The 18,261-nt window shown below is 36.7% G+C and overlaps 1 protein-coding gene across 2 annotated transcripts in view; it reads left to right on the top strand.

Annotated features, from left to right (window-relative positions):
- Positions 1–4,007: 4,007 nt before the first annotated feature.
- The window catches only part of LOC148650542 (protein diaphanous homolog 1-like), a 41,363-nt gene continuing 27,109 nt past the window's right edge, over positions 4,008–18,261 (top strand). For both annotated transcript variants that reach the window (XM_088604491.1, XM_088604492.1), the window contains exons 1-8: positions 4,008–4,153; positions 4,666–4,760; positions 6,980–7,081; positions 7,492–7,731; positions 8,634–8,763; positions 9,321–9,446; positions 12,711–12,874; positions 15,279–15,411. In XM_088604491.1, coding sequence (XP_088460617.1) covers positions 4,752–4,760; positions 6,980–7,081; positions 7,492–7,731; positions 8,634–8,763; positions 9,321–9,446; positions 12,711–12,874; positions 15,279–15,411 — 904 coding nt within the window. In that variant the 5' untranslated portion in view covers positions 4,008–4,153; positions 4,666–4,751. The remainder of the gene's footprint in view (positions 4,154–4,665; positions 4,761–6,979; positions 7,082–7,491; positions 7,732–8,633; positions 8,764–9,320; positions 9,447–12,710; positions 12,875–15,278; positions 15,412–18,261) is intronic.

Below are 18,261 nucleotides of genomic sequence, written 5' to 3'. Positions count from 1 at the left end.
TTCGCTTCAGTGTTCAGCCATTTCGTGGTATTGCATTTCTCATACACAGACCCCATTTTATGAACTGGGTGTCTTTTTTGCTTTATCAGAGTGGATAATGCTGAGCACATGGTGTCTGCAAACACAGAGGCACACTGACACACTTCCATGTTAGGATTTAAAGGGACAGATTTAATTTCATGGTGTGGGATCAGTCTGAGTTTTTTGGCTTTCTTAAATGTACTGTAGTTTTAATTTATTATTCAATTTATTATTTTTAAATGAGTGGATTGTGAATGCAAATTTGCTCTCATAAAATCTTATTTTCTTTAATTATGATATGTGATATGATGTAACATTTGGATTTCTAAAGACTTATTTAAACAAACATGAATGCTGCGTGTCATTTCCACTAAACATAATAACTTTGAAGATTCAACAGTTACAAAGACTGGCTCTATGCTACATACAAAGACAATAAAATCTGAAGCCTCTATAAACATCGTCATAGAAACTACTATTTTGCCCGATTTTGGTTTTGAAGTAAACAGCACCTCCTTTATTTGTTCCTGTTTTACAGCGGGGTCTAAAGCGAGGTTACATAACTGGTCCCCTTGAGATATGGGGTGTCCCCAAGGTGTGTAGAGCTTATGAGCAGTATTTGAGTGAATCATGGCTGCTTCTGACCACCTGTCCTTTGTGACGGTGGTTGTTACCCACGGGACTTAGGAATAGTGCGATGAGGTTCCTGAAAGGTTTTTTCATCCTTGTCTTGTTCGTGAGCAAACACAGCCTCCTGCTTTTTTTTACTGCCTCGCTACATTAAGAGTGTGTCTACAGGGACCCCTGGCCACGTTGGAGAAAATTCTTAAAAGACGTCTTTCTTTGCTGGGTCATTTTTGTCCACAAAAACAGACCGTCACAAAAGTAGACTGTCTCTTGCCTGGCACGTGCTTCTGAACCTGTGGAATCGAGCTCTCAGCATCATTACTTCGTTTTGGCTGTGACCGCATGCATAGTTTTATTTTGTTTGTCTCGTTCAAGGGGGTTTACACTGCATTGTCATGGGCAGGGCTTTGCTGAATAGCAGGTTTACTCTCTCCTGCTTATTTATTGGTCCCCTTTCCCTGAGCCTTTACCATGAGGAATGTGTGCTGTGAGCAGCCGACATGGAGGAGGTGTAGGGTGGGCTCGCTGCTGACTTGACCCCTCGGTCAGGCAGGCTGACCTGCAGTCCATCTGGAAGTTGTTTTCACAGGATGCAGGAACAAAAGGCGGTTTGGTCACGGACACTGTAGCGTATGTAAATGTGGGTCGTGTTCCATAGACATCTGCAGCCAGTACTTGCTTGTGCCAGGCTTTTTTTTCATTCCGACCTATCTGCTTTTGACTGTGTTGTGTCACAGTTAAGTCAGTAATTAGCTTAAAGTAAATGAAAGGAAAAAAAAAACTCTTTAAAATGTGTGGAATTTAAAATAATGATGGTAGTGATTATACAGGCTTTATATAATTAGTGCAAGCTCCTTTTAGATATGATACACATTAGATATGTAGTTGACACATGTTGTGGTTTCCTATTGTCTCATGGATATATAACTCAGGTTTCAGGAAAGTTTGCGAACTATTCAGATAGTTTAAACACCTTATTTATGGATTTTGGATAATTGATACCCTTCCTGTGCTGTGAGCAGAAATGATATGGATTTAAAAGCTCCTTGAACACAGTGATACACTTGGCTCTACTCCTTCTGTGTGGCGTACTTATTACTTAGATTACGTCTGTGCTTTGTCAAGATAGCTCCTTATTTCTTGCTGAATGATGCTCTCTTTCTTTAAGTTACTTAAATAGAAAAGATCAGTCTGTAGTGGCTCAGTCTGGAGATACATGCCAATGTCTGGACAGCACAGAGGTAATCACTGAGTTGGCATTATAGAGGGACATCTGTTCACTATGTTGTTTCAACAGTTTGCCATCTGGACGGATTCAGTCTAAATTCACGTGAATTGCGTAAATGTCCATTATGAATAAAAACTAGTTGCATCTTAAAATGCAGTTCGCGTTATAGTGAGAAAAGATCTGTTTTGTAACATTTGGTTTCTAGGGTACGTTAACTAAAGCATAAAGAGAAGAGTGAAATCATATGCATCTAACCTGACTAAGAAAATGGTCTTACTGGTCTAACAAAAGGGACGTAAATTTGAAAGCGAACATACGAATAAGATCGAGCCAGTACTTTGACCTTGTTTCAGTTCAGTAATTAAAAAGTTAATTAAAGTAGAATTTTTTGGTTAATTAATAATTGTATGTTTATAACGTTAATGTTTTTATCTGCTCTGGACAAATTTTTACGGCCTTCTTTCCAGAGCTATTTATTCCTGAACTTATTTATCCTGAACTTTACAAGCAGTAGTACGTGTTTGCTGTGCATGTAGGAAAATTAGATGATTAAAGACATAACCCTGTTGTAAGGGTATGTAGGCTTGTAATTTAATATTCCACACTATGCTGACCTTAGTGTTAGAAGAGCAGTCCCCCATTATTAACAGATGTCTGCTTCAGTCTGTTGACATAAATACAGACCTCATCAATTACAATCACTGCATTGTAAGTAATTTGTTTTGCAAGTTTTTTTTTTCTCTAAACGAGGTGGTCACATGAAATACTGTTCACGGAATGGTAATTTGGGTGCCGGATTGTCTCCCATATTAGTATGGTAGATCAGATGAAGTTACAGAATATCCTAAAATATGTTTTAAAATTGATTACAACTGAGTAGTGTGCAATCATTGAATGATCTGTAAAAATCTCTTTTAGTTTTTAATCTATCAGCCATTGAATATTCAAGCTTTTAAATACATGGTTCAAATATTTGACCGATTTGTGTGTGCTCAATCAAATAGATTTAGATTGCAAGGAGGTAAATGATTGCAAGTGCCCTCAGTTCCCTGAGATCGGCCCATTTATAAAATGAGTGCACTCCATCAATATAATACAATACATTTATCTCACAAATGTGATTACCGCAAGCATGATGTCGTGGGCAGACAATTGACTTCTTTAGGTTATACATTCAGGAGAGCTGTTCCTTCCCCTCCAGACTTCAGTGTGTTGGGGGAGGAGAGGAGGGAGGGGAGGCATTTCACAGAAGCCTGTTGGAAGGCAGATAGATGTTTTTATGGTGTTAAAACATGGGCTTACTCTTCCAGTTAACCAGGACAATAACACACAGAGGGCACTGGCTGCACATAAGTTGGGCCCCTTTCTTACTATGCTATGCTTTCTTACCCCTTTCTAATATGCTCTCCCTCTCCCAAATTCTATATACAGATCTCCATTAGCGGCAATATGTCTGTCAGCAGTGTGCACTTACCATGTCAGGCTAGTGGAAGATATACACACACAAGGGGATCTTCCTGTTTAAGAATCCAGTAATTCAAAGGGACTGACTGGAAATGTTCACTGAGTGAGGCACTTTTAGAAAAATTGTAGAAACAAGAACAAATATGTATTTAGTATACTATATATGATAGTATGTATGGATGTAAAAGTGTGCAGAATATTACTCACGATTCTTGAATCTCTTAACCTCTAAGGATTTGCCCAGCTCTTTAATATGGCACTCTAGCTACATTTACCTCAAGGGTGAATGTCTTTTCTTGATCAAATTAAAAGCATCCTTATTTCCACCTAACAGCAAAATGATTATTATATAATCAGTGCAATATCAGTTTTCACATTTTCCTCAATCTGTTTTTGTAGCTAGATTCAAATTTTGGCATTTGCAGTCTGGTAGACTGAGAAATCCATTTCCGTTGAAAATGGAGCCACCAAACTGTGTGATTTCAAATGCATGGCAAATTGATACACAGTGTATTAAAAAAACGAAATCCTCCTTCTATGTCATAACTGCTCCAGGGGCGCTGTACAATGGCTAACCCTGCATTCTGACCCCATGGAGAGCAAGCTGGGGTGTGCTAAAAGACAAATTCCTAATGCAAGAAATTGTTTAGGGCTAATAAAGTGATCTTATAAGCAATAAGTATCTGTATTAATCTCCTGTCTTCCTTCTTACAGCCAAGAAAGACCAGGATAGCACTGATGATAAAAAAACAGCACAAAAGAAGAAAGTCAAAGAACTGAAAGTGCTGGATTCCAAAACAGCACAAAATCTCTGTGAGTGCTGTCTCTGTATTTTATTTTTGTTGTTTAAAAAAATAATTGTTTATGAAGCAGATTTTGTAAGCGTTTGTCAAACACATAGTACCAGCTGCAGCAGTAGTTTTTGGAGGGTTTTGCATTTGATGGTAACATTTTAAGTTCATTCATCTTTTAAGTTTTAATCTACACGTATATATAGTCTTCCAGCCAGGATTATAAACCAGTAAATGTAATTCCCCATCAGTAATGTGTGCTGGGAACAAATATGAACATGCACATAAAGCATTTATGAAAAGCTAAGTTTATATTAAAAAAAACTAAAACCCCTATACACAATTAGAATAGGATATAATGTCTCACATGTTTCTGTGCTGTTTTACAAGGGGATTTTAACACAGATTATAGATGTACAATTTATCTGAATGAACACGAACATATTATTATTTTTAAGGGGAAAAATCACAGTATTTAATTTGACCTACCTTTACCTCTAAAAATGCTCTTTTGCGGATGTGATTTCTCACCAGCTATCTTCCTGGGATCTTTCCGACTCCCATACGAAGAAATAAAGAATGTCGTTTTGGAAGTGAATGAGAAAGTTCTCACTGAATCCATGGTGCAGGTAATTAATTTTCCTATTTTTATGTGTTCTTTGCTCAGACTCAGGTTTGTGGTTTAGAAGTTTAAATGTTTTCTCGATCATTTTGCAAATAAAATATTGTAACATAAAAATGGATTTTATGCTTGGTAATATTCAGTATTTCTATTTTTGCAGTACACATAATATCACATCACATCACTGTCTTTTAAAAGATAATTAACTGTCAACTGTGACACTTGTCAGTACATATTTTAACCTGATAATATTTTGAACAGGTTAAAATGTTACACAACTGTTTAAATTTAAATGGTGGTATTTTGTTATTTTGTACACAACAACAAAATGCATTTTTATTGTTAAATTAAGAAATCTTTTGTGACTCTAGGTTAAGAATGCTAGTAATTAAAAATGTTCAAATGTGTGCTATGAATTGCCTTGACTCAATCAGACATGAACTACATTATTGAAAATAATTATTTTAATGAAATGTTCAAAGTAAGGTCAGAACTGCTTATTGAGTGTTTTATGCATTTGCACCTGTACATAATATAATTATCTTCCAGTCCATTGAAAGGTTTCTCCCCTTATGATGTCAAATTGAGATGAAATCCTGCTGCATCCCCTTGAATAATTAAAAGTTCTTTTGCAAGCTGAAATACAATGCATAATTCTGTTCATTTGTGTATTTTATTAAAAATTACATGTTCTTAAAGCATGCCTGTGAATGCTGGAAGTCATATAAAAGCCTAACTGACAGGCCATTTGTACTTTCCAGTACTAGCTCAACCTCTAATCTTATTTGTAGTCTACTGATGATGCTTAAGCATCTTATACTTTGCCCAGAGTATTTCTTCAAGGAACGCTAATGTCCACTTTGAAAAGATAATCCAGGCTGTTATGTGATGTATCTTTTTTTTAATGTAATGGTATTCATGGACTTTCGTTTTTTTTACTGACAACACACACGCCTTTTAAATATCTTATACAGACGTTGATTCTTAAAAATATTTAATGTGTTTATTTGTATGCTCGAGGTTGAATGTTACTCTAGTTTTTTTTATGGTTTTATGTAATCAAGTAATCAAATGGAGTCAAGTAATCAAATTGCAGTCAATAGACACTCCTGTCCAGACCACCACGCTGGGATCTTGCTATCAACTGGTCCGTTGCACACAACAGTTAGCGTATCATTTGGCACATCTGCAACACATTCGCTGGCTTCTTTCAGGGTGGTCCATACAGAACTTTGATTCATCACTTACAGGGACTCCAGCTGAGTTCATTTGAAGTGACTTAGTTTGGCCATCAACATACAGATGGCACAAAAGCATTGTTCTCCTGATAACGGGTCATGTTTTTTAGTTTTTCTTTCCTGGTTTTCACCAGGCTTGACATCCAAAGAGTTAATTCACCACAACACCTGTGCCCAATCAACAGTTTCATAAACGAGGTGGTTAATTACTTCTGCAACAGTCAGTCACTGCAGTCACTTACTGTAAATAAGTGCAGGGTCTTGAATTCAGGTAAGAAAAAAGCATAAACTACTAAGTATAACACATAAAACACTGAGGTTCGAGAGGCTAATTGCAAGAAAGTATATGTAGACTCATTATTTTCATATTCTAGACGCTGTGGGGAACAGTAAAAAGCCAAGCAGAATGTTAGGATAGTTAAGTGTACAACGCATGTCAAGGGATGTTATGTTAAAATAGCAGTTTTAAGGCCTCATTTGGAATACTGAGTACCAATTTGGCCAACAAGGTACAAAACAGATACTTCTGTTCAAGAATCAGTCCCAGAGAAGCACAAAGAGATCCATTCCCTGGCTCAAAGGAACAGGCTGAAGTAATCTAACGTTTTTAGCCAGAGAAGATTAGATTTGGACCTAATTCAAGTATTTAGAATCCTCAAAGGCCCTCAACCATTGAACATAATCAACAGTGAAACTACTGTACTGTACTGTACATGGATGTACATTTAAATTTATGGACAACAGGAGGCTCTTCTTGCAACTAGCTTCCTAGTCACGTTGCTGAAGACAAACCCCTGGCTGCTTTCAAGAAGCAGCTGGATGATATGCTTTTATCAGTATGCAACTGAAAAACCAAATGAACTAGATGGGCTGAACATCTCCCTTTCGCGTATAGCCATCCTTATGTATATTAGCATATAATTAAACAATGTGAGGACAAATTTGTAAATCCTTTCACTCAATCCACCTTTGAATTTGTGCTGTGCAGAACCTGGTTAAACAGCTTCCAGAACAAGACCAGCTCAATGTGTTGGCTGAGTTGAAGGATGACTACGACGACTTGGCGGAATCAGAACAGTTTGGCGTTGTGGTGAGTCCACTGACGCTAACTTAAGCAGCAAGCAATTTTGTAGATGTAACTCTGAAAGGACTAATCTTCATAAAAAACTTGCAAGTGAAAGTTTTTTTTTTTACTTCAGTGAAAAGCATAAGGCATTGGGCTTTTTTGATCTTTCGAGATCGCTGGTTGTTACCATTGCACTGCGAAAATGTGATTTACTTGTATGTATTAAGAACATCATTGATTCTTCCTGCAGAACACAGTGATCAGTTTACGCACGTAAAGACTGAAACTTTTAAGATCATTCCCTTTAGTAATAGTTTTTTCAAGTGACGTTCGGATAAGATCCTCGCATCAACCTACCTCACTGGCTGGGTAGGCCGGGCGGCCCCCTGCCGCCTCTAGCCCTTCTTTCGATCTCGCCTTCCGTTTCCCTGCAGATGAGCGCGGTGCCCAGGCTGCGATCTCGCCTGACCTCCATCTTGTTCAAGCTCCTCTTCGACGAGCAGCTCAACAACATCAAGCCGGACGTGGTGGCCGTGACCGCTGCCTGCGAGGAGCTGCGCAAGAGCGAGAGCTTCGCCAAGCTGCTGGAGCTCACCCTGCTGGTCGGGAACTACATGAATGCAGGCTCCAGAAACGCCGGTGCCTTTGGGTTCAGCATCAGCTTCCTCTGCAAAGTAAGGTCCCAGAGCCACACGCGCTCCCGCTTGGATTGACAAACCTTATTGTCGAGGCTTTATTTTTCTACCACTAGAGTTCCCGTATATGTTGTTAAGCAGCTGTTTATAGAGACAATACATTGACATTTTACCAACTCGTATTTAGTCTCGAATTGCACTGCAGTCCTTGAGTTTTCACTCCTCTATATTGCAGTCATTTTTCTCACACTGGAGAAGGTCAGTATTATATCCAAAGCTTAACTAAAAGATATTTCTAAGAGGCACATAGTTAAGGCACAGTTTAGTTACTGCATAAGTGATGCAAAGGCAAGCCTTCTGAACTGAAGATACTGAAATAAGAGGTTCACAGTATTTTCCTGTAAATTACATGTAGTTATGAACAATGAAAGCCAGTCTGTTTTGTAACCCGCAACCCACACATAATATAGGTAATAACAGTTTATTCTGAATAATTATTTATACTTGTGATATTGTTTTTAGTTGCAGGCTTATGACTATTCCAATATCACCCTGATTTAACAAATCACATGTAGGCATTGTTAAAAGCCGGAAGCCTTATGTACATTCAGTTTGTTAACTTAACTATCACACAGTTTTTAATTCCAGTTTTTCAGACTAATATATAGTTTCTTTTATTGTTTTTACTTGTTTTTTTCTTGTTTTTACATACATGTTTAACAGCTCTTCGGTTTTAGCATTATTAGGCCTTTTGCTAAACTTACATGTTTTGACTACAAAAGCCTTATAACTTTGATCAGTTGTTGTTAGTAGTGTGTTGTTTTATTTGTTCTACAAGTCCTTTGATTTCTAAGAAAAGCAGGCTCTTTCATTTTGGTTTGCTTTCAGATTTCATTTCAGTGGTCAGAATTTGAACCCCTGCTTCCTTCTTCTCTCCGTAGCTTCGAGACACCAAGACCACCGATCAGAAAATGACCCTCCTCCACTTCCTGGCAGAAATTTGTCAGGAGCAGTATCCTGAGGTGCTGCATTTTACTGATGAGCTGATTCATGTAGAGAAGGCAAGCCGAGGTATGACAGCACTGGCAGATTTATTTGCCCTGTTGATTTAGGGCCTGATTCAAGTGATCAAGCTAGGAAATGTGAAATGTGAAGATAGAAAAGTGCAGTATAGAGTTTCATATATTTCCTTTTCAGATTTAAATGTTATGTTCTTCTCCACACGGTGATTACCAAATTATCATTTTTGTTTGGCTATAACATCTGCTTATACATCACATAAAAAAAATCAAATTAAAAAAAAAAAATTAAACTGGTACTATTCCACTTGTCACTGAGAATTTAGGGATGAACATTCAATATGATATATTTTCAGTCATACCTGCATATTTAGAAAATTGCAATTTAAATCCCATTTACAGAGCAAGGTGTAGATTTGTTTATAAAGTGAACAGTAAATCTCTCTTTATAAGGGGTACACAGTTTGTAAGGTGTTCACGATGACACTGGTAAATGTTTTATAATTAACACAACTGTTGAATGAATCTAGTGATAAGTAAGAGTTGTATTTGTGTTTTTTCTCACCGTGACCTATGACCTATGACTATGTTTGTCTTCCTGCCATCCAGTACCTGCCGAAACACTACAGAAGTCCATAGACCAGATGTCTAAGCAGATCACGAATTTGGAAAAAGAAATTGAGACTTTCCCTCCTCCAACAGATGAAAGAGATAAGTTTGTGGAGAAGATGACAATATCCTTTCTTAAACTGCAATGTAATCATTTGTGACTATTAAAGGAGAGCTGGAGATAAATTTATTTAATGTGCCTGAGAATGGATTAGAATAGATTAAGGGAGGGACATTTTGAAATTTGTATCTAAAATTGTGTAAATGTTAAATTTGCTGGGTTTTAATATGGCTCAGCCTGACTTCCTTCTGAGTTGTCAAAACCCCAACAGAAACATACATAATGCTTGGTGAGCACCGATTCCATATGTTGAATTTGGAGTTTCGGATAACATCAAATACCAGCTGAATCTAAGGTCTTAGGTTTGTTAACATATCCTTCCAGAAGTATCTCACATTAAATTATTCAAAAACAAAAACCATCTAGTCTTATTAAATCTGAGAAAAACATAACATTATATGTTATTGGTAAAGTTAAAGTTCAATCATTAAAGTTATTTTTAGAATTTTCAAATGTAGTTTTTTAAAAGTCCTTTTAAGATGCTGCTTTTCCGCAGATATCTTGGTTTTACTTGCAGTGGGTAATGGAATATTTTTGGAGAGAGTTATAAAAACATTTACCCCCCCTCCCCACCTCCCCCTTTTGACTTGGCACTTCCTGAAAAGAGATTTTGTCATGACACTGCATTTCCATTGATTAAAGCCCCAGTTTCAGTCTCTTCCCAAAACCCATTTGCTGGGATGTAGTTGTTCAGATCATTCATTTTAATGAGCTGCATACAAAGCTTCTCTCTCGGTGCTCGCTTAATCATGTATTGACTCTTACACTGTCTACCTCTACTTCTCTGAGACTTTCTTCTTCTAACCAGCGCTTTCATCTTTGTTGGAGTTGCAAGCATGAAGTTTGCAAGTGTGCAACTGTGTATTTTCAACTGCACCTTGCCTGTCAATAACACCACAGCTGTAGGCTGGCTAAGGCAGAAAGCAAGAAAGTTCATGCAGTAATTCAAGATGCACAGTCATGATGCTCCATTAATTTGGTGCTTATTAATTGATATTTGTTTATTTTATTGCTGGTCAGCACATTTTATTGAAATGTTGACTTCATACATAATTTTTCCATTCATAAGTGAATAAATTCCCATTTCTATATGAACAGTTTTTAGTATGGCATGTATCTTGGACTGTCTTAGTGCATAACGTTTTTCTTCCTAAACAGCTAAACACATGTTGTTACAGAATTTTATGATGCTACCAAATACTTTTAATGAGAGAAGCCAAATGGTTGTCTCTAGTTTTTAATTCTTCTTATTTTCTTATAATACATGATTTAGTTGTTGATTTTTACACTTGGCAAAAGTGCAGATGAAACAGATGGCCTTGTTGTGCTTTCAGCACAACAGGACTGGTCTACACACCGAGTGGTAGGGCACAGCGTGGCAGTGCTATTCTTATACTGTAAATAAAGGTAATTTCCCTGCAGCATTAAAATCTACAACACAGGGTAAGCAAGGAATTGCTTTAACTTTTCTGTCTGAAGTTTTGTATTCATAACGTGTTCTGTGATGGAATGTAGCCTAATATTAAATTGCAAAAATTAATTTATAATTGACCTGTGGCGCAGGTCACTCAAATTATATTGAAAGATGTCTCCATGCCAAACATTAAATGGCCATTAAAAAAAAATCTATATCAAAGAGTAAAGGAACACAGCATATTTCTTTGAGACAGTGATGCTACCATTTTAATATTAATGATTATGTATATATTTTTGTATAAATAACTAGAAAAAATACTGGGACAAGTAGTATATTCTTATAGGTAAGCTATTAATACAGCACTTTTATTTTTTGGAACAATTGCCCAAATATTAGAAAAGGGTAGTTTTTAATACATATATAGATCTGTATTAAAATAGATACAGGCTCATATGTAAATATCGAAGATGGTAATGGTAAATTAAATTAAATGAATTTGCATTTACCATCTTCCAATCAATGTCTTCCCTTAAATATTAAGTTAATATTAAAATACAGTAGTATTCTGCAAGCTTTCTACTTATAGCTCCTCGTGAAATTAAGTGAAGGATACTGAGGCCCCGAGTCTTGTTCTTTTAATCATGCAGGATTGCCCTGATTGCTTATTCCTCAAACTAAAATAAACCTTGGAAATGCAATCCATAGATAACAAGGAACAAATGTTTTGTGACATTATTAATTTTACTTGAACCAGTTTGAAAGCGAAAGGTGCCATTGGTGGCTGTTGGCTTGGCATTTGAGGTCTTTTATCTTCTTTTTGCAAATATTCTAGGGGTGTACTGATGATCTAATTTTACTGAAACATGACAAATCATAGAAGAGACATTCTAGCTCTTCTAGAGTATACTATGTTCTATATATTCTGGAGTTATAACCTGTTTTAAACTTTTGTTTCTGATTGTGTTCAGAGATCAGTTATCTTTCCTTCTTGACACCTTTTGGATTGTTGGAGGTACCTCATATAAATATCCATTTTTTAAGGCACATAATATATTGGAACATGTGTTACTTCTGAAAACATTAAGGTAGGGGTCAGAGTGAAAACGGGAACCCCTGATTATTTTATCTTGGTCTTTGATACAATGATATTACTATGAGTATTAGGTTGGACAGCCTTAGTTTAGTGTTGTGCTTTAGCCATGTGCCTTTTGAGCATTTCTGAGCATGCACATTTCATTGCAGGTTTTCCAAAAGTCTTTATTTTTTAATTTAAGACAATTTTAGTGTTTCATCTACTCTTTGAGCTTTTGACAGTACTGCATGGATTCATATTATAAACTTTATGTTTCATATATATGTACAGTTGCGAGAAAACGTTTGTGAACCCTTTGAAATTACCTGGATTTCTGCATTAATTACTCATAAAAATGTGGTCTGATCTTCAACTAAGTCACAATATTAGACAAACACAATATGCTTAAACTAATAATAACACGCAAACAATTGTATTTCATGTCAATATTGAACACAACACTTAAACATTATTGAACATTATTTACAACTTTATTGAACACATTGTTTAAACTGTTATGATTCATATTATAGTATTTATGGTTGTTTTATTCCCCATTCCCCATTCCTCACAAAACAACTATTTTGCATTTTGCATGTACAACCTCATCCAAAATTATAGCATATTTAAGTAACCTAAGAATGTTGAAGAATGGTATTTGTTTCTTACTTCGTTTGTTTTATTTCTGAGTGAATGTATCCTGTACTTTATAACCCTTGCTCATGTAAACCACCTGCTATGAGTCTTTTACTTGTGATTCCTTAACTCTTGGTTTGCACAGCTTTGTGTCCTCTGCACGAGAGCAGTATGACCTACTGGCCCTCATGCACAAAAACATGGAGAAGCAGTATGAGGACTTAGGGACCTATTTTGTCTTTAACCCCAAGAAGATCTCTGTGGAGGAATTTTTCGGGGACCTCAACAATTTCAGGAACATGTTCCAGGTAGTGTTTCATTTCAACTTGATTTGATTCAACACACTATCAGAATTGTATTGAAATCTGAAATGTCATCTGGCTTATAATATTTAATATAGACAAGTCTTTAATCCAAGAAAATCACTGCAAGCAGCAGACATACAGTGCAAACTATACATACTAAAAACACTGTCCCTGAAGATGCTTAAAATGACTTAAGTTGTCTATGCTAATATACCAGTTTCATCTTCTAGACAATGTGGAAGAGTAATGTGAAACCAAAGAGTCAGTTGTCAATATTAAAATGTTATGAGCTCCCAAAGGACCTCTTTCAGAATATTGTGTAGCGTTTTGCCACTGGAATCAGTCCAGTGATGAGCTGCCAAAGACATTCCCAGACTTAAAGAAATGTCTTGCTATGACAAACCCAAAGAACTAGGCATTTTTTAGTCTTTTTCATTCATGAACAGAGACAACCATGTGTGATTTTTAAAAGTATGATCATTAAAAGTCAACCTAATGGACTTTCTTAGAATCAGCAATACTACAATAACCAAAGCACCCCAGTGGCAAATAAGAGGTGTTAAACTAGAAAACAGAGGGAAGCTTTCTACACAAATGGTTGTAGGAGTCTGGAAGAAGCTTTGTTCAAGACTGATATTTTAGTTTCTTTCAAGACGTTGCTGGGAGAAATCCTAAATTGCTTAGCTGCTAGCAGCTTAAGACGCTAGCTGGGCTGAATGGCCTTGTCTCCATTCTAACCCTTTTTACATTTCATGACTATCGTAGCACTTAAAGGGTAGGTTTTCTGGCTCCTATGCCACAGCTGTTATGACAATCTTAATCAGCATGAGGTTGGAAAGAAACACCTTAGTGCTGACAAAGCAAATCTGTGGCATTAAAAGTATTAGGTATGCTGTTTCCCTTGCACCAGGCAAAGCAAGACAGTACAGCTGATCCTCATCCTGCGCTAAGTGAACCAGATACAAGGCAAAAAGAATAACACAGGATGTTCACTGAGCTCCACACAAGCATTACACTATCCAGATACTGACGTCCTGTTAAGGGGGCAGAGCACAAGGTCAGATAGTTGTGAATAGCCCTGTGCTGACGCATTACAGGGGATACAAACAGTTACTTTGTTTTCCGTTTCCTTTGTACCAGTAATTTTACCAGGAATGAATCATTTCTCACTGACTTTATTAAAGAACAAGTCGGCTAAGCACTTATGTCATCAATTCTATTTTCCCATGACTTAGTCACACACAGCTACCCCATTGCCTGTTAGATATCATCTTTGAATGGAAGAATTGTAGTATTGTCTGCATTAGATCTTGCTGTCATTCATCACCATTTTGAGTTATTACTGATTTTCTTTTTCAGTTTCCTTTCTTAAGAACAATATATGGATATGTATACATACAAACTGTATATGCACCTAGTACAATATATGGATGGATTTGTACTAAACATTTAAAATTGTAAATATGTGCATACCTTATGTTAATTTTCACTTATTTCAGGCACTGTATAGTGACACCTTTAAATTAATCAGAAATTGATTAATAGAAATATGTTCATAGGTAGGTGAGAAGCACAATGGTATCACATTCATATAATTGTAAAAAACAGTTTTGCACATCCTCAGTGAACCTGCAAATTCTAGTCAAATAGTTTTTGACCACAACTGTCAGGGAAATTCTTTATGAAAATGCATTCACCCAAATAAGCAACAGATTTACAGTCGGATGTTGATTCTTTCTTCACTTCATTGCTGTTGATCGAACATTAATATCTATAATATGCAAACAGTAATTAAATGTGCAAGATAATGGCAATTGCCTTTTTAAAAACTAAATTATTGTGGTGCTTTATAGTAATGCAGGTTATACAGCAAGGCGTAATCTAGCGTACTCACAAGCTGTATGTGTATCATGGCAAACTGCCAAATGCAGATGGATTGCCTGTTCACGCTCATTTTTGAGTGCACAGCAGCCACTTATTTCATTCATAACCTCAGTCACCCAGATACATATATATACATCATAATAAATATGCGCTTAAGTTTGACAATAAATCATTGGTAAAGTGCCACAGTAGCCTTCCCTTTCTGCAAAGTTGAACAAAGATGCCCAGATATTTCCTGCTCTATTTCTGAGAGACAGTATAAGCGACTAAAACTCATATACTGTATTTTTAAAAGTTGTGTATTGTCTTTAGTGTAAAAGGGCTCAATACCTTTTTATTCATTCAACTTATAATGAGCATCGTACCCTAAAGTGTAGTTTAAAACATTTACCACAAAACAAAAATGAGCAAATGTTAGCGCCTGGTCGTCACAGCTTCCAGCTTGAGTTGCTCCTCGCACTCTCCTCAGCCTGACTCACAGGTGGGCTGATGCATAATGGAACATGTCTCCTGTGCTCTTCAGCAAGCAGTGAAGGAGAATCAGAAGAGGAAAGAGACAGAGGAAAAGATCCGCAAGGCCAAACTGGCAAAGGAGAAGGCCGAGAGGGAGAAGGAGGAGAAGCAGAAGAGGAGCCAGATCATTGATATCAATGCAGGTAAGGAGGAGAGTATTGTCATTGGGAAGAGAAACCTCTCGTCTGCATAAGTCAGGAATGAGGGAGAAATGATGTGATTCCTCTCACAGACTACAACATCATACTTTCACAAGAACTTATAGGAGCCTTTTTCTCAAACCACCCACACCTCCTCCACTGACTGTACCAGTCTGCTTTATAACAGCTGTTAAACTGCACATGTTTAACTATGATAGAAGTGGCAGAAATGTTTCAAATAGTAAAGAAAGGCTGTCCTCAGAGTCTTGTTTGTTTACTTTCACTTACTGTGTATCACTTTTTGATATTCTCAGAAAACGCAAATGCCAGAAAATCCAAATTCCAGTCTTGGAATTTGTCTTTGGAAACACAAATTGTGTTTCATATAATATTTCTGACAAGCCACATAAGTACAAAGTACTCTAAATATCCACCAGTTCAGCACATTTATTAAAGAAAACTGATAAAAAAATATATTTTTGTGGTCTGTAGACTTGTAAATCTTACGTTTCTGAGGCAATAGCAACTGAGAAGGCTTGTTTTCACATTATCATTTATCCTTCTGTTGCTGAAATATAAATATATAGTTCTGCTTATGTGGTTAATCAAGGCACTGGTCCCTAGGAAGACTGTTTGAAGTGTGATGGTTATCATAAGTCTCCCAGTTGGCTTGACAGCAGAATATTTATTGTTTGGAAGTGACAATAAATGACAAGAAGACGGGAACCCTTTACAGGAATGAATCCTCTGGCAAGCAGCTCAGCCTTTTCCTATGAGAGCTCTGGGATCCCGCAGAGGGACAGAAGCTGCGATGCTCCTTTTGCTGTTACTGCTCTGCCACGTTTATTTAAAATGTCTTGACCAGTGATTTGGCAAAACCACCTTCATCCCTCATCATAAACGTGTAGTTTGGTGTGTGATGAAAAGCCTCTGGTTTGAGAACTCCAGCTGGCGATCTGTAAACATCTATTTAAGGTTTCGACCAAGGGTGTTATTCAGCATGCAGTTAATGTTTTGTGGTTGTTGGTGAATACCAGGAAATGTCACACATGCAGTGAAATAAGTGGAAAGAAATTAGTTTGTGGTTGGCAAAATACCATTTTGCACAAGTAGAGGGCGCTCAGAGTTCATTTTTTAGCAGATTTGCTGCTCTGGAACAAGCTGTGGAAATACACTGAAGAAAAATGGCCTTGAATCCAGCTGGTTGCTTATATAAATATACAAAGTTTATTCAAAGTTGTGTTTAAAGACACATCCTGGTATTTGCCCTCTCCCCCCGTCCCTAAGAAATAAGAAAAAGAAAACAAATAAAATTTTCCTCTTTCCCGTGGAGAAAAAGAATATATACAATAAAAAATATGTAGTTCACATTACAGTGATCTAATGATTAGCATCCTAATGATTGGCATCCTTTTTTTTCCATTGTTATTGTGCAACAGCAACACAATTATAATTATAATATTTATGATTTGAAGGCTCATATTTCAACAAACCTCAGGGCCTTGATGTAAAATGTTCTGTAAAGGCTGGATTTCCCTTCTGTCTTTTCCAAAAGTAGCTCTGGTACTTGAGCCTTCAGTGTATAAATCTGATCATCTCTCTCAGATTGTTCAATCCAGTTTTTGAGCATAGCTTTCAAATATTAATTTAGGAAAAGATCGATTACTGCATGTGATATTTCACCATTGACATAATTTTGCGATTGACTATTAATTAAATTTTTAAATTGAAATTAGACTTAGCACGTGTCTGTTTGGTTAGAATGCCAGATTAATCCTGTTGAGCATCAGGCAGCTGCTCATTTAATTTTTTTACTGTGAATGCGTTAATCCTGTTTCAGTAATTTGAGATATTTATACCATTAACTAGAAAAATGTAAACCTCCTCTATTTGTTTTAAACACAGATTGTTGTCCGTGTGTTTGAGTGCATGACTGTGATTAGCAACCCTTGATTAACCACATACTCTGCATGACTTACAGCCTTACAAGAATGTCACTCCTGTAGGACTCGTCTTTCTCAAAGAAAATGTCCAGTCCTTAAGAATGGTGCCACTGCATCATTATGCGTCTGGTGTAAATGTTTCCCAGATGCTCGTTTTTTTGTATCCTGCCTTCCTTCTCCTATGTGTATGTGCAGCTGGCCCACATTGTAAAAACATCCACAGATCCTTTATACACATCACAGAAGTCTAGCTGGGTGCTAATTTGATCTTTCTTATTGATGGAAGGCCTTAAATATACTAATTTGCTTATCTGAACCTTTTGCTTTACTGATATTGTTTAAAAATGTACCCATTTCATACTTGTCATTCTTAGTTTCATTAACACAGCATTCCGTGAGTTTGGATCCTTTGTAATTTACAAGGTACAAGTTCAGATAGACTGGGAAGTCATTTTTGTATGTATTGCAATTTCTAGTAAGTTCTAAAACTAGAATTGGATAAAGCACTTTGTGGCATCAGAAGATCTTCTAAGCGTTTTTTCGTGCATCATGTGCCACACCATTGATTTTTAACTGAACTAAACACGTCATTTACCTTCATGATTACAGTTCTGCTGGTTACAATAAGTTTGCCACAGAAAAAGAAAGAGCAGTTTATTTTTGAAGTATGCTCTATAATTAAGTCTTTTTTCCCCATGTCTATTTTCAAAAGTAATATTTAGAATAAAAAGACAGTTGAGATGCTTCAAGTTCAGAGTTGTCCTAACCAGTAGTGGTTTGTACAAAATACCTTTTTTTCCATGTCTGAATTCATTAGGTATTATTCCTTACTTCTGTGGTGTCTCTGCACCTGATTTGCTTTAGAAAACTCCTGCATATATTGTGCCTCTTGCTGGAGACTGTATGTCTG

This window comes from Lepisosteus platostomus, chromosome 13, assembly GCF_059453375.1.
Source record: "Lepisosteus platostomus isolate fLepPlt1 chromosome 13, fLepPlt1.hap1, whole genome shotgun sequence".
NCBI classification, from domain to species: domain Eukaryota; kingdom Metazoa; phylum Chordata; class Actinopteri; order Semionotiformes; family Lepisosteidae; genus Lepisosteus; species Lepisosteus platostomus.
The sequence above is the reverse complement of the archived record's forward strand: the minus strand, read 5'-3'. Positions and strand labels throughout refer to the sequence as shown.